This window comes from Chinchilla lanigera, unplaced genomic scaffold (genome assembly GCF_000276665.1).
Source record: "Chinchilla lanigera isolate Chin_1 unplaced genomic scaffold, ChiLan1.0 scaffold00005, whole genome shotgun sequence".
In the NCBI taxonomy this organism is placed as follows: Eukaryota; Metazoa; Chordata; class Mammalia; order Rodentia; family Chinchillidae; genus Chinchilla; species Chinchilla lanigera.
This window is the reverse complement of record NW_004955406.1, coordinates 7,152,051-7,166,953: the sequence shown is the minus strand read 5'-3', so window position 1 is coordinate 7,166,953 and position 14,903 is coordinate 7,152,051. Positions and strand designations below refer to the sequence as shown.

Here is a 14,903-nt window from a genome sequence, read left to right as displayed (position 1 = left end):
GACCTTGCACTTGCCAGGCAGGTGCTGTGCCTCTGAGCTAAATCCCCAGCCCCTCAAATGTAATTATTGTCATCAGATTGTTAGTCCTGAAGCTATGTTGAATAAAACTAGTTTGTGTATGTTCTAAATGGAATCTGCCCTCAGTTTTATGTGAAACTTTTTTTAAGAATGGAAAAAAAAAATACATTACTCAACAATAAAATATTTAATGCCATAAGCTTAAATGAAAAACTAGATTTTTGTCTGTTATATAATTCATTGTAGAACACATTTCTACAGAAATTAGGGCTGTAGAAGGAGGTGAAGTTTGCTCTGCCCTAGGAAACAGGTGGCAGAATTCCAGCTCCTCTTGCAGACTAGTGTTTTTAGAAACATGGAAGACTGAGTGGGAGAGTGTAGATGACTCGGTGCAGGAGTGTGCTGCTGTAGGGAAATTAAATCAGAGAACATGCTTTTATATAAAAACGAGCATAAGAAAGCATTTATTCTAAACTGTTGATCATAACAGTGTGTATGATATCTTGTAAATTCTGTTCGAAGCAGGTATCATTTTAGGCAGGAGCAAGTTTTAAAGCTGAGAATTACGATTATGGGTAGAATTTGGTAAAAAAGATGCAAGTGGATAGAACTATCTCCATAATTCTTAAGTTCACTGAAGTTTGTAAATTTTGCGTTACTGATTAAACACACAGTTAACAGTTCAATGCTAAATATACAAGCATATATGCTAATGACTTTAAATTAAAAATTAGCTTTTAGGACAGTTCCTTGTTAAATGAAATTCATTGATTTGGATGTTTCAGAGTATTGCTTTGTACTGAAGAGGCAGGTTTAGTAGAAAGCCCCATATGCCTGGTTGCCTGGACTTGCTTCTGTCGTACAGTGGCTATGTGAGCTTGGGCAAGTCATTTCATGTGTCTTCACTGTTTTTTCTTCAATTGTAAAATGTAGGTCCCTGCACCTTCGGATAGGTCATATGATAATAAAGATTCTGGTATGCATCTTGAAAATACTGTTTTTCTTGTGTTCTATGCAAGGATATGCATTTTTTGTCATTGCTAATTATTATTTCCAGATCTCCCACTTTCATCACCAAGAATAATATGATATAAATTGTTTTACTCAGGTTTTAGTTAGAAACAAAGAATGGCCTTACTGAATGTGGGGTCTGTTGCTACAAGTATACCAAAAGAGAAAGGCTACTACAGTGCAGCTCTTCTAATGACATCATTTCGCATCTCTGTTCCTTAATATTTGATTTAAGCTTCTTTACATAGCGAGTTAACACTTTTAGTTATCTAGCACTTTCATGTAGCCAGCTTGCCATATTGGTCTCCTTAGGATACTACATTAATTAAATCAATATGTTTGGAGTCTCAAAATTTGGAGTCTTTCCTAAAGTTTTCTAGTGTGTGTGTGGGTTAAATGGTGAATGGGTCTTATATAACCATTTCCTATGGCAGCATTCAGTTTAGACTTTGCTGGAATACATTGTTATACATACTTATTTTAGGACATTTAATGTGTTACTAATGATGCTTCGGGAGGACATGGCTTATAGAATTTTCCTAAACTTATTTGACCAAAAATTCTATTTTTTTTTTTTTTCCTAGCATTCCTCTAATTTAGTATTCTGTCAAACAAATGTACAGTATTTTGGGAAAATAAACCCAGATTCCAGTATCCCTTTTTGACTCTACAGCAGCAAACCTTTATTATTCTCATATTGAGTGGTCCTGGCCTTACTGTAGGTATTGTCTTTGATCCCATGGCACATGAGGCAAGGGTGGTCTTCTGTTTAGCTACACAGTCTTTGTCAGGCTACTTAGCTAGGCTGTTTAGTGAATGTTTAGTCTTCACTGGTGATTGCAAAATGATCATGCTCTGTACTTAATTTGCTTTGGAGAAAGACCTGTAATCTAGTTCAATACTAGCTAGGGAGTCTAACCTTGAATTTACTGCTATGTACTATTTATCAGAATGCAAGTTGATGGAATAGTATAGTTACATAGTCTGTCCACATATTTATCTGGTTATCTAAAATTTGTGCCTTCCAGGAGGACCATATAACATCCAACTGCCTCTACCATGTTTTTGGAAATGTAGAAATGCTTTGACTTAACTTGGGTTAACATTTCCCTTTCTAGGTTGATAGGGACAATGGAAATAGTCCCATGAAACTTACTGCTATATATGTAAGGATTTTTTGGGGAACTTTATTTATGCTATGAGGTATTTTATGAAGTCCCATGGGACATAGTTCTAATTTTTGTCTTAGGAGGCACTGTATTCTTTTTGGACAATCTCTTTTAGAAAAATCTTGCCCGGTACTATAAATATTGAACATGTTTTGCTTTGTCTTCCTGAAACCTTTTGAACTCTATCTTGTTTGCTTTGTCTTTCTGAAAACTTTGTGCCAAATTTGTGGCTCATCTTTCATAAATAGATAGACTTTTTTCCTGGCTTCCTTTTATCTTAAGCAGTTGGGAATTAATTCAGGCTCTGCAGTCAGACAGCCTGGACTCAGTTCTGGGCACAATCACCAATTGGCCGTGTTGAAATCTGGCAAGTAGTTTCATCTCTGTGAGCCTCGGTTTCCTCATCTGTGAAATACAGTAGAGTTAATGCTGACCTGACAGTACTATTGTGGCGATTACTTGAGAATGATAGATGTAAGCACCAGTGACAGTTCTTGGCACATTTTGAATACTCAGTTTTTTTCTACTTTCATATTCCTTTTGTTTCACTTTCTCCATGTACTGTATTTTTAAAAAGTAAATGATTTTATATTATATATTTAACGTAATCTATGTAAAATATTTCTTGGAACAAGACAGTATAATACATAAATGTTAGTTTCTTGACACATTGAGTTTTACATAAACTATAATGATTAAAAATATTCGTAATTTCCATTACTGTTTCAAAAATTACAGAGATTTAAGCCACTTAACTTTCATTCTTTCCTTTCTTCTCAAACACCCATGACCCCACAAATTTTCTGTATTATTTGTATAGGTGTGACAGTGGTTTTCTTGAAACATATTTATTGTAACCTCTTAGCTTAAAAGTTTCACTATTATTTGAAATCTGTCATAAGACCCGGGAAGTGTGTTCATTATGGAACTATTTAATAAATAAGCTCTCTAGTTTGAAGAACTAGACTTTTATGTGAGGTCAGGGCAGTTGAAGGCATTTACAAAGAATTAGTTGTTTGTTATTGCTATGTGAGTTGCAAGAATGGAAAAAAAAAAGAAATTCTTTCTTCAATACTTCCTTCCAGGCTGAGTCATCACTAGAGAGTGGGAAGGGCAGCAGCAGCAGAGAATCCAAACCCTAAAGCTGATACCACAAAGTACCATTTCTCCAAGTTGAGGGCTCAGCGGGGAGCCATCATGAGCGATGTTACCATTGTGAAAGAAGGTTGGGTTCAGAAGAGGGGTAAGTGCTGAACAAAACTGAAAGTGGTATGGTTGGTGATTGTGCTAAACGAGTGGTATCTTGGAAGCTGATCTTTTTCTGATGCTGTTAAACATGCTGTGTCTGTTAAGAGCGAAATGATTTGATCCGTGCATGTTAGGGTTTCTTATTACAGATTTTTTGAAATTCTTGATTTTGATCATTTTTAATTGAGTTACGAAGACATTTGATTTTCTGGTGTGTTGTGTTTTTCGGTGGTATCCATGAATTCTACAATGCACAGAGATAGCTTTAGAATCATTTAATGCTTAGAAAGGGTCTATTTTTATGCATTTAATGACATGTAAATATAGAAAGCATTCAGTTAAACCAGTTTGGATAGTGGCAGAGCACTTAAAGTAGTAAAGCAGTAAGGGTGCACCCACTTCAACTCATGGTCTAAAAATCACATGAAGTCTTGAGTTAAAAAGCCAAATGAGGACAAGAATTTTTTTGTGTGTTTATGTTTCATTTTATATTTTTACTTTTCATTATCTACTAGCAGTATTTCCTGTTTACTCTTACCTTAGGTAAATATGTCATTTTTTACTAATAAACAACTCTTTAATGTAAAGCTTAGCTTATCTTCTGTGAGTTTACTTGCTTATGTGGTCAGTGTGTTTTTTAGAAATGTATAGTTAGACTAGTTAGTTACTAGGCAACCATTGTTTACCCACATGACCAAGTTGAGTGGGATGAGGACTCTTCCCATTCGTAGGAGCTTTTAGTTTCTATATATCTATTTTCTGGTTAAAAGTTACCTCTTGATTTTCATACTATTTGGATTTCTGCACTTAATACTTGTGCTGAAAAGCTGTTGTCAATAATTAAATGTGATTGTGTATTATTGTGCTTTTAAATCAGCTTTATTGAGTTGTAATTTACATACAATAAAATTAAGCAATTGAAAGTTAACACTTTGATAAGACTTGCCAAATGTTTACAGTGTTATAACAAACTCCAGTTTTGATAAGATTTCTATCACAGGGAAGAGTTTCTTTGCGTCCTTTTGTAGCCCAGTCATTGTCCCTCAACCCTGGCATCCTCTAATCTGTTATCTGTTGCTATAATTTTGCTGTTCTAGAATTTCATTGAAATGGAATCATACAGTTTGTTGTCTTTTGTGTGTGGTGTCTTTCACATTTCACAATACTTTTAAGATAAACTATTTTGTGTATATCGTTACTTTGTTCCTTTTTATTGTTAAGCAGTATTCCAGAGTCTGAATATATTACTATTTGTTCATCTGTTTAAGAACTGATGGACATTTAGAGTTTCTAGTTTGGGCTGTTATGAATAAAGCTGCTATGAATATTTGAATGCATGTCTCTTTGTATGATATACATTTCCATTTATCTTGTGTAATAACCTAGGAATGAGATTGTGAGGTCATATGGTGAGTGTATATTTAACTTTATGAGAATGTATGTGTTTAACTTCATCAAAACTACCAAACTGTTTTTAAAGTGAGTGACCATTTTTTTTGTTGTTGTTTATTTGTTTTTTTGTCCCCCCCACCTTGCCACCGGGAATCGAACTCACGACCTTGCACTTGCCAGGCAGGCGCTGTGCCACTGAGCTAAATCCCCAGCCCCTCCATTTGTTTCGTTAAGTTTGCTTTCATGTTATTCTCATAAATTTGGAAACATTTTCAGACCTCGGTGTTTTCTGGAAGGTTTTTTTTTTTGTTGCTTACTTTTAAATTTGCCTATTACATTCATCTTACTTTTCCTACTTTGTTTTTTGGGGGGATGGTCAATCACTTAAACCTTTTAAATGACTTTAGTAATCTCTAAAATCTTCTTTCACAGCATTGTCATGAAGGTTAAATGAGATAATAGATAGGGGTATATTTTGATAGCCTCACAAATGTAAGATACTGATATGTCCATGTTATTAAGGGTTTAGGGTGGTTCTTGACTCTGCTTAATTAATTTCTTATCTGAAATATCTAATAGAAGGTTAGTATTTAGTGCATGGAATATAGAAAATTATGAATTAAGAATTTCTCAATGTTTTCTCTGTACTGATCAGAGAAAGAAGATCCTGATTGTGTATATGTATGTGGGTGTGTGTTTATTTTGAGAAGTAGAAGTCATGTAGATGTAAGAATTTGAATAGTACTGTAGTATAAAATGAAAAGTAAAACTCCTTCCCTCTACTATTCTGACTAGTTTCTCTCCTTAGGGGCAATCATCTTAGACTTTTTCTATTTTTAATTCTTGTGATCATTATTCTAATTGTATGTATAAAACACTTCGTGGCTAACCATTCTCATGTAACCTAGTGTTTCTCAATTGTGAAAAATCATCAGTAATTTAATGCTTTATTTTTGGCCATACTGGGGATTGAACCAGGACCTTGGCATGAGGTCCACCCCAGCCTTTTGTATAATTTGAGACAGGTTCTCACTGAGTTGCCTAGACAGGACTCAAACTCGTGATCCTTCTGTCTCTGCTTCCCTAAGGGCTTCCCCAGGTGTGGGCCACTCTGGTAATAGTGATTCCACTTCTCTCCCTCTTCCTTCCTTCCTTCCTTCCTTCCTTCCTTCCTTCCTTCCTTCCTTCCTTCCTTCCTTGTCTTGTTTTTTTTTTAGTTTTGGTTGCCTTTGGAGTTCAAGCTGTTGGACAGTGAGCTTCAGAGAATATTTAGAATATTTAGATACTTCCTCTAAACACTTTGCAAATTGTAGAAATTTAGCAGCCCTTACCATTTTTCTCCTTTACTTCCCTCCCCAGCTGTAACATTTATTTTATATTATCAGAGTCTATACTTACGCTTGTTAATTCTGGAAAGCAGAAAACAATATTATGATTATATGAATAGTTATGACATGATGGGATGCTTAGAGAGGAATGGGATTTCATGTATTTTCTTGGTAGTCAAGATCATGCCGGGGCTGGGGATTTAGCTCAGCGGCAAAAGCGCCTGCCTGGCAAGCGCAAGGTCGTGAGTTCGGTTCCCGGTACCAGAGAAAAAAACCAAAAAAAAAATTAAAAAAAAAAAAGATCATGCCATACTTAGTTTGGCTTCTAGTTCAGACCATGACTGCTTTTCCTGGACTTTCTAATTACTACATTTCCCTTCCTGTTGGTAGAACGATGTGTGCCGCCTTCATCTGAATACTGAGTTACCCAGCTTTTAAATCATATTACTTGTTGATATTGTAAGGTAAACAGACTTATTTCTGTATATTGATGTTTGGCTAACATCCTATTATTTTATTTCATTATCTGAGAAGTTCTGTAATTTCCTAGACCTGCTTCCTGCTTTTGGGTGTGGATTTATTTTATAATTTCCTAGAATATTTCTTGAACTGATTTTGCAGAAAGAGTATGAGTAGGTGCTTGTCAGCATAATGTTTGAAAATCTCTTCATTTTCACACTTGGAACTTACATTGGCTGTGTATAGAATTTAGGTTTAAAATTTTTTTTGTTTAAAATTATTTTTCTGGTCTTTTTTGAGACAGGGTCTCTGCTATGCAGTTCAGGCTGGCCTTGAGCTCACTTTGTAGCCCAAACTGGTCTCCAACTTGCAAGGATCCTCCTGCCTCAGCCTCCCTACTGCTGGGATTACAGACATGCACCACCACGCCTCGCTTAAAAATTGTTTTTTGGATTCCATTGCCTCTCTGTAACCAGTTTTACTGATAAGAGGCTTGGTATTCTTACAAACTATGTCTTTGTAGGTAACCTGTTTTTGTTCTCTGCAAGCTTTTTGTGTTGATATCTCTTTATCCTTAGAATTATGAAATTTAAGGAGGTTGTATAGGTTTTTTTTAATTCATTGTATAAAAATTTTGTGGATCCTTAGGCTTAGGTCTGCCATCTATTCTGGGAAATCTTTTGTTTTGGTTATTCTTTCATTTATTTTCTGTATTTTCTGTAGCTTCTAAGTAAACCTACTACTTCATAATTTTCTTTCATTTTCCATGTCTTTTTTTTAGGAAAACATGAGAAATTTTTATTCTGGTTAATTTTTTTGAGGTTTTTTTTTTTTTTTTCTTCAGTCTATCATTGAAAAAGTTTTAAACTACTTGTGTTTCTGGGTACTCTATCTAGTTCATAGTCACTTGCTTTTATAATCTTTTTAATCTTAGGATATTCATTAGACTTTCTTTTGAAGTTTTCTTTTCCTCTTTGAATAAATTTGTTTATTTATTGAGTTTTGAGGTATGGTGTTTTCTTCAGCTGTCTGCTGTTTGCCTGTATAACTATGAGAAGGACTGGGTTAACTGATAGTGCTCTTTATTTAGTTTTATAATTTTCTCCTGTATTTATGATGAACTAAATTTTGCTGAATTAGGATTTGTGATGGTAATAATTACACCTTTGAAAGCATTAGTTAAAAAACTAGGAGAAATCAAGTTTGTTATTTTTCTTTTTACTACTACTCTTAATTTATCTTTTTAGAAAATTTCAGTTATTAATATTTTATATTTTTCAGTTTTATTATTTTAAGTCAAGTAAATTTCACTAGATAGCTTGTTGTTTGGCATTATTTTCGGTGCAAAGAACTTTTTCCGAAAAAGTGTATTCTAGACTCTCTGCTTACTTACCTTGGGCTGATTATTATCACCTGACCTTGCTGTACTTGTTTGAAAATAAAAGCCTTCTCATAATGAGGTTATAAGCACTAGAAGATAATGTGTATAGAGTACTGTTTTAAAATTATTGACAGTATCAGTATAAGATAGTAATAAAAAAAGGTAAGAAGTATTTAGGGCTCAGGATATAGCTCAGTGTTACTGCATGTTTAACATGCATGAAGCTCTGGGTTCAATCCCAGCACCAAAAACAAGCAAGTCACAATACAGTTCTTTTTTCTCAAGCCTGTGTTTTAAGTTTGTTCCTTTTCAGGTAATCTGATTTTCTTTGTACTTTTTATGTGATTAAAGTGCTTTCAGTAAAAACTTTTCTTTAAATGAAATAAAAGACTTAAAAATATTGGTGTTACTTTGACTAATACTGGCTTCTATGCATTTTAACTTTGGTTATTAATGACATGTTAGTAGTGAGTAACCTTAGTTATTAGTAATGTATTGATAGGGAAATCATGTTTTTCTGTTATTTTCTGGAACAGTTACAGAATGTTGAGTATTACTTGGGATAACATGGTATTAGAAAGGACAATAAAAATGTCATGTAGCAAATAGGAAAAAAAGTATTGACTACATTATCTTCCTTGGTGGGCTTGGAGAGCATGTGCATATATATTAAATGCTTACTAAATACTTTTGCTCAAAGACTAGCCTGTAGATACATTCTAGGTGCCTTTGAATCTCTAAACTATATGTCAGAAGTTTTTTTTTCTTTAGTTTTCTTTAGGAAATTAAAAGGTTTCTTTAGTTTTCTCTAGGACTTTAAAAGGTTTAAAAGGTCTCAGTTATGGAGTTAAAATTGTAATATTAATCAAGGACTTATTATAATTTACAAAATTTTATTTGCTTAGTAATACTGCTTTTTAAAAACCTGAGCTTTTTATATAGTTATAAAATACAGTGCCTGACACAAACTACTTTATGAAGAGGTTTAGTTTGCTCACAGTTTTAGAGATTCAAGGGCAAACATGGTGTATGGCTGGGGTAGTGATGGAGTACAAGCTATTGTATTTGCACTTAGCAGTAGAGAGGAGATGAGAGGACAAGCCTTTCTCCTTTTAAAACAGTCCTCTTGCAAGAACTAAACAGATCCTATGAGAACTACCTTGCATGATCATGCTCCCAGTTACAGGGACCTCTCACTACTTGCCTAACATTCTACCCCAAAAATTCCCTCCATCTTCCCAAAATAGTACCCTGTGAGCGAAGCCTCCAGTCACAGTGGATCCATGTGGACACTCAGACCTAGAACTAAGTAGTCTTATATATATGAAAAATCAATTCCTTGATAAGAGATTAAAATGTAATATTTAGTAGGAACTGGGTTGAAATTGGAACAAATTTAAAGGTGGTTTATAATGTGACTGGTTTGAAATTAGAGTAAATTTAAGAATAGTTTATTAAAAACTTCCATTTTTTTTGGTACTGGGAATCAAACTCAGGACCTTGCGCTTGCCAGGGAGGCGCATGAGCCACTGAGCTATATCCCTGGGCTTTTTTTTAGGGTGCGGGGAGGATATTGCTGTGTTACCCAGGCTGGATGTGGGGTCAAGTGTTACTCCTGTATTAGTGTCCTTAGTAGCTGAGACTGTAGGGAAAACATTTGATGAAAATGCTGTATGGTTGTCTTAATTTCTTAAACTTTGTGTTGGATTAACATCTAACAAATTGTACTTCTGTGTGTGTGTGTGTGTGTGTGTGTGTGTAATCAGTTTGTGTTTCATTTTATACTTTTAGAATTTCCAGTTCAGGGATATCCACAAACTGTCTGCTGATTGGTATTTGTCTTAATATTTTACAAGATGGTTTATTTAGGTGAGGTAGAATTTGATAATTCTAAGCAGGCTAGCTTAGTCCTATTGTCCAAAATATACCTTTATTAACATAAAGATTATGAGCTGGGTTATGTTGCAATGTATGATTGTTATGATCTAATAAATCTAACAAATTCTTACGGACCACAGAACACCTTTTGGGGGGCTATTAAGTCATTCTGCTTTTCCCTGTTTGAACTTGTGTTCTTTTTGTTCAGGTTTTATTCACAAAGTTCTTCAGAAATACATTATAAACTGATTAAGGAGAAAGAAAACGACAGTATGATTTCCTGTTTACTACCTAGCAGCAGGCTTTTTCCATAGAGAGTAAAGAGCTGTGGCAGTGACTGTGTAAACCACGTGGCAAACTAGAGAAGCTCTCTTTGACTGTTGAGGCTATAAAGGAATAAACATAGGAAAATTAAATATATTTTGTAATGACATTGAAATTCTGAGACAATTTATGTATTTGTAATAATGTGGCATTTGTTTTTCTTATAATTTCTCCATTATTTATTTGTTCATTTTAATCCAGAGAGCTGAGGGGAGAGAACCATCAAGTGAGAAATCTTTTTTTTGTTTTGTTTTGTTTTGTTTTTCTCCGGTACCGGGAACCGAACTCACGATCTTGCGCTTGCCAGGCAGGCGCTTTGCCGCTGAGCTAAATCCCCAGCCCCTAGTGAGAAATCTTTGTATGTACGTTCTGCAGTTATTTATAGAATTGTAAAGTTGCTATTGCCTACATAAATTCCTTCCCAATGAACAACTAAAATATTTTCTATTGACTTTGAAACTTGTAGCCTCATTAAGTTCACTTATTAAATTAATTAATTAGTTATTTAATTTTGCAGTGCTGGGGATCAAGGCCACTTTCCACTAAGCCATACCTCCAGCACTTAATGTTAGATACTGTTGCGTTTAGGTGGTCAAGTCATGTATGAAGAGCCACAGTTCTTTTTCTTCCTGTCTAGCCCTTATGCATTAATTTCTATTTCTGGTTGTCTTTCATTGTTTTATAAATCCAAGGTTGCCTAAAAGTAGTAAAACTGGATATTTTTGCATTATTTCTTGTCTCCTTGGGAAAAGTATTTATTTTGCTGCTGAGTATCCCATTGGCTGTTCCTTTTCCACTACTGCCCTTTATCATGTTGAGAAAGTTCTCGTCCTGATTTGCTGAGAGTTTTTAACTCAATACTTGTCCCATTTAGAGAGATTTCAGTGTATCTATAGAAATGATCATTTGATTTTTTTCCTTGTATTCTGCTAACATGTTAAAATGGTAAATTGCAGTCATTGCTAGAATGGATGCCATTTGGTCATGATGTCCTTCTCAAACTGTATTTGTACATTGGATATGCTTACAGCTTACTAAGGGTCTTTAGTTTTTCATTTACTGGAATGTTGATCAGTTTTCATTTCAGATTTCGGTGTCAGTTTCCAAAAATAGATTGGGAGCCTGGTGTGGTGGGGCATGCCTATAACCTCTCTACTAGGGAGCCTGAGGGGGTGGATTTCAAATTGCCCAGTGTGGGGAATTTATGAAGACCATATCTCAAAATAAAAAAGGGCTGGGGATACAGACTTTGCTTGAGGACCCCAGGTTCAATTCCCAGTACTACCCCAAAAAGAAAAAAAAATCATAAAAATAGCTTGGGAAGTATTTTGTCTTTTAGTTTTGAAGAAATATGCAAAAGGTGAATTGATAAAATGTATTAGTGAAGCCATCTGATTTGAAAGTTCTTTGTGGCACAATTTTTGATAATAAATTTCATTTCTTTTTAGATATGGAGGGTTATTTATATTTTCTCTTTTATCTTGTGTCTTTTGGAAAACTGTTTTTAAGGATTGTCCATTTCATCCTAGTTGTTCATCAAGGCATTGAGCATAAAGTTCTTTTTTTAAAAAATTTTTTCTTAGTATTTCTATATCATTTTATGCCCACAGCATCTATAATTTCCTTTATTAAGTACTGATATTGGTGAATTGTTTCCCCCCCACCCCCCCTTTTTGGTAGTTTTACTAGGAGCTTATCTATTTTATTAATCTTCAAAAAACCAACTTTTTGCTTTGATAATTTTCTTCATTCTTTGTTTTCTTTGTCATTGTTTTTGCTCATTATTCTTTTATTTGCTTGCATTTCTGGCTTCTCAGACACTAAAGTGATTTATTTTAAGCCTTTTAAAAAATAAAATAAAAACTCTTAAAGTTTCAGATTTATCTTCACTGCTTAACTGTATCCCGTAAGTTTTGTATATTTTCATTATTGTTTAGTGCAAAGAATTTTTTTGTTCCCTTTTGATTTCTTTGAATCATGGGTGATTTAGAATAGTGTTGTTAAATTTCAAACCATGTAGGAGTTTCTAGATATCTTGGGTTATTGGTTTAGATTCTATATTTGGTCATAATTTGGTATAATCATTGTATGGACTAGGGGTTTTATAGATATGTTAAAGATAATGTTTATAGATTATTAGTTTATATTCCATATTTAGTTATAATTTGGTATTATCTTTGTAAGATTGTAGTTATCTGAACATTTCATTTTTTTTTTAATGGTCCACCATATGCTCTGTTTTAATTTTTTGCTATTGTGGGTGTAGTGTTATAAAAGCCTGGTCGGGATGGTTGGTAGTGAGTCATATCTTCTGGATCTTTACTGATTTTTTTTTTTCTCCAGTTCTATCACTTGCTGAGAAGGTGCTGAAATCTGTAACTGTGCTTATGAACCTGTACATTTCCCTCTACTTCTGCCTTTTTTCTTTATGTATTTGAAAGCTCTGTTACTACATTTACGATTATTATCTTCTTGATATATTCCTCTGATCTTTGTGTCCATCTTCATTTCATTCTCTTTGTCTAGAAATTCAATATCAAGTATCTCTTTACATTTAATGTGACAGTATTTTGTATTAAACTGCTTCTGTTGCAGAGAGGATATATGTCTTGCTGTTTTTTAAAAATTTGACAGGCTTCACCTTTTTAAATTTTCATTTAAAAATTATTTTTATTTAATTACTTTTTGAGACAGAATCTCTTTTTGCAGTCCAGGCTGGCCTCCAACTTACTATACAGCTCAGGCTGGCCTTGAACCAGCAGTCTTCCTGCTTTAGCCTCTTGAATGCTAGAATTACAGATTGTGCTCAGCTAGTCTTTACCTTTTAGTTGGAGTATTGGAACCATTTGTATTTAAGGCAGTTATTGATATGATTGAGTTTTCTATTTGTGCTATGTGTTATATTCTGCCATTTTTAGTTGGCTAATCCATACTGTGAATTTTTCCATCCAATTTTCTGTAGTTTGTTTCTCTGCTGTTATCTGGTGAGGGTCTTTATCTCTTCATTTATTAGGATCATATTTTTTCGCAAGTCCTGAACTGTTTTTGTAATAGCTGCTTTGAAGTCCTGCTCTCCTAATTCCAACAGGATTTTCTTGGAGTTAGTTTCTGTTAACTGCTTTCTTTGCCTGTGATTATATTTTCCTGTTTTTATGACAAATATAATTTTCAGCTGCATACAGTTCATTCTGATGATACTGTTCGCATTCTGGATATGTCCGTCCTCCCCCGCCCCAGGACTTGATTTTTGTTCTAGCTGGTACTTACCTTGATTCTGTTGAAATTCTTCACTTTATTTATCCTGTTGTAAAGAGCAGCTAAAACTCTGCTTTTCTCCGAGTTTGTCTTCTACTTCAGGTTCCTGGAATCTTCTATATACATGCAGGGTTCAGGGATTATTTGAGATCAGGGCAGAATATATTTATACATTTCAGAGCTCTCTGAGTCTTTGTAGCACATCCTCTCACTTTGCAGCCATTTTGGCAGCTCTGTGCTACATCATCTGACCTTCAGGCAGGTGGATTGTGGTGTGCTCCCTGAGTCCTGGCCCTCCACCCTAATCTCACACAGCCAGAGGGCCTCTCAATCAGAAAGCCACTTGCTTAATACAACTCTCCTCTTTCAAGGACTAGCTTCCTTCTAGTTTGTGTTTGCTTTTGTTGCTTTCTATTGCATTCAAGTAGTAGTAGGTAGTAGTAGTAGTAGTAGTCGTTGTAATAGTAGTTTTTTTTTTTCAAGACAGGGTTTTGCTATGTAGTACAGGCTGGCCTCAAATTCTCAGCAGTCCTCCTGCCTCAGTGTCCCAAGTGCTGGGATTACAGGCATGCACCCCCAGACCCATCTCAAGTAGTTGTTTTTATATTTTCTGTGGAATCAAAAATTCTATAAAAACAGGAGGGTTGGTCTGTACAAGTTGCTATAACTGGAAATGGAACTTGTGAGGTATATATTTTAAGTGTAACGCAGATATAAAAATTTATTTAAGCTTTATAACTCAGTAGTGTTATCTTTATGCTTATAATAAGGGATAGGAATATCAGTTATTAAATTTGTGAGAAAAATTGTTTTCAAGTGCATTTATAAAATTTCTAGCAAGAGGAGACTTTGCAAGTTGCCTGGTGACACTGTTCATTTTACAAATTGAAAAACTTGGTCAGTTTTTGAGACAGGAATAGAAGAGGATCAGTACCTGAGAGTTCTCTATTGCTAATCTTTGGTACTTAATATTTTTCTTTCTTTTTTGGTGCTGATGAATACATTGAAGAGTTTGAAAATATTTTAAAAATATTTTATTAGTACTTAGTGGGTGAGGGTCCCCAAATTGTTGGGTGGGAATGTTTAAATACTGTTAGAATAGAAAAGGGGGAGGGAATAGTTTGTAGGATCCTTATGCAACTTGACTGATGTCACTCCCTGCTGTGCATCTCAGGGGATGTACAGAGAAGCTGTGCCCCTTGACCTTGTATTCTTTCTGAGTGATTATCTCCATAGTTTTTATACCCTTGGATATAAAGAAATTTCCTTTAATTATCTGTTGGCATTCAGTAATCACTCTCTTCTGATCTGTTAACCATGTACTTGTCACTATATTTTTTTGTTTCAGTTATGTTAAGTATTTTGCTTACTATATCCATTTTTCCTCTGTTTGTCAATGAAAATTTCCTGTGTCCTTCAAGGCCACATTCTGATACCACC

At 34.5% G+C, this 14,903-nt stretch overlaps 1 protein-coding gene across 2 annotated transcripts in view; it reads left to right on the top strand.

The window, feature by feature from the left end:
* Positions 1-3,281: 3,281 nt before the first annotated feature.
* Positions 3,282-14,903, top strand: part of Akt3 (v-akt murine thymoma viral oncogene homolog 3) — a 255,797-nt gene continuing 244,175 nt past the window's right edge. Inside the window, exon 1 of one of the 2 annotated variants that reach the window (XM_005374760.2) lies at positions 3,282-3,441. In XM_005374760.2, the coding sequence (XP_005374817.1) occupies positions 3,396-3,441 (46 nt within the window). In that variant the 5' untranslated portion in view covers positions 3,282-3,395. The remainder of the gene's footprint in view (positions 3,442-14,903) is intronic. The other variant, XM_013520333.1, reaches the window with a different exon arrangement.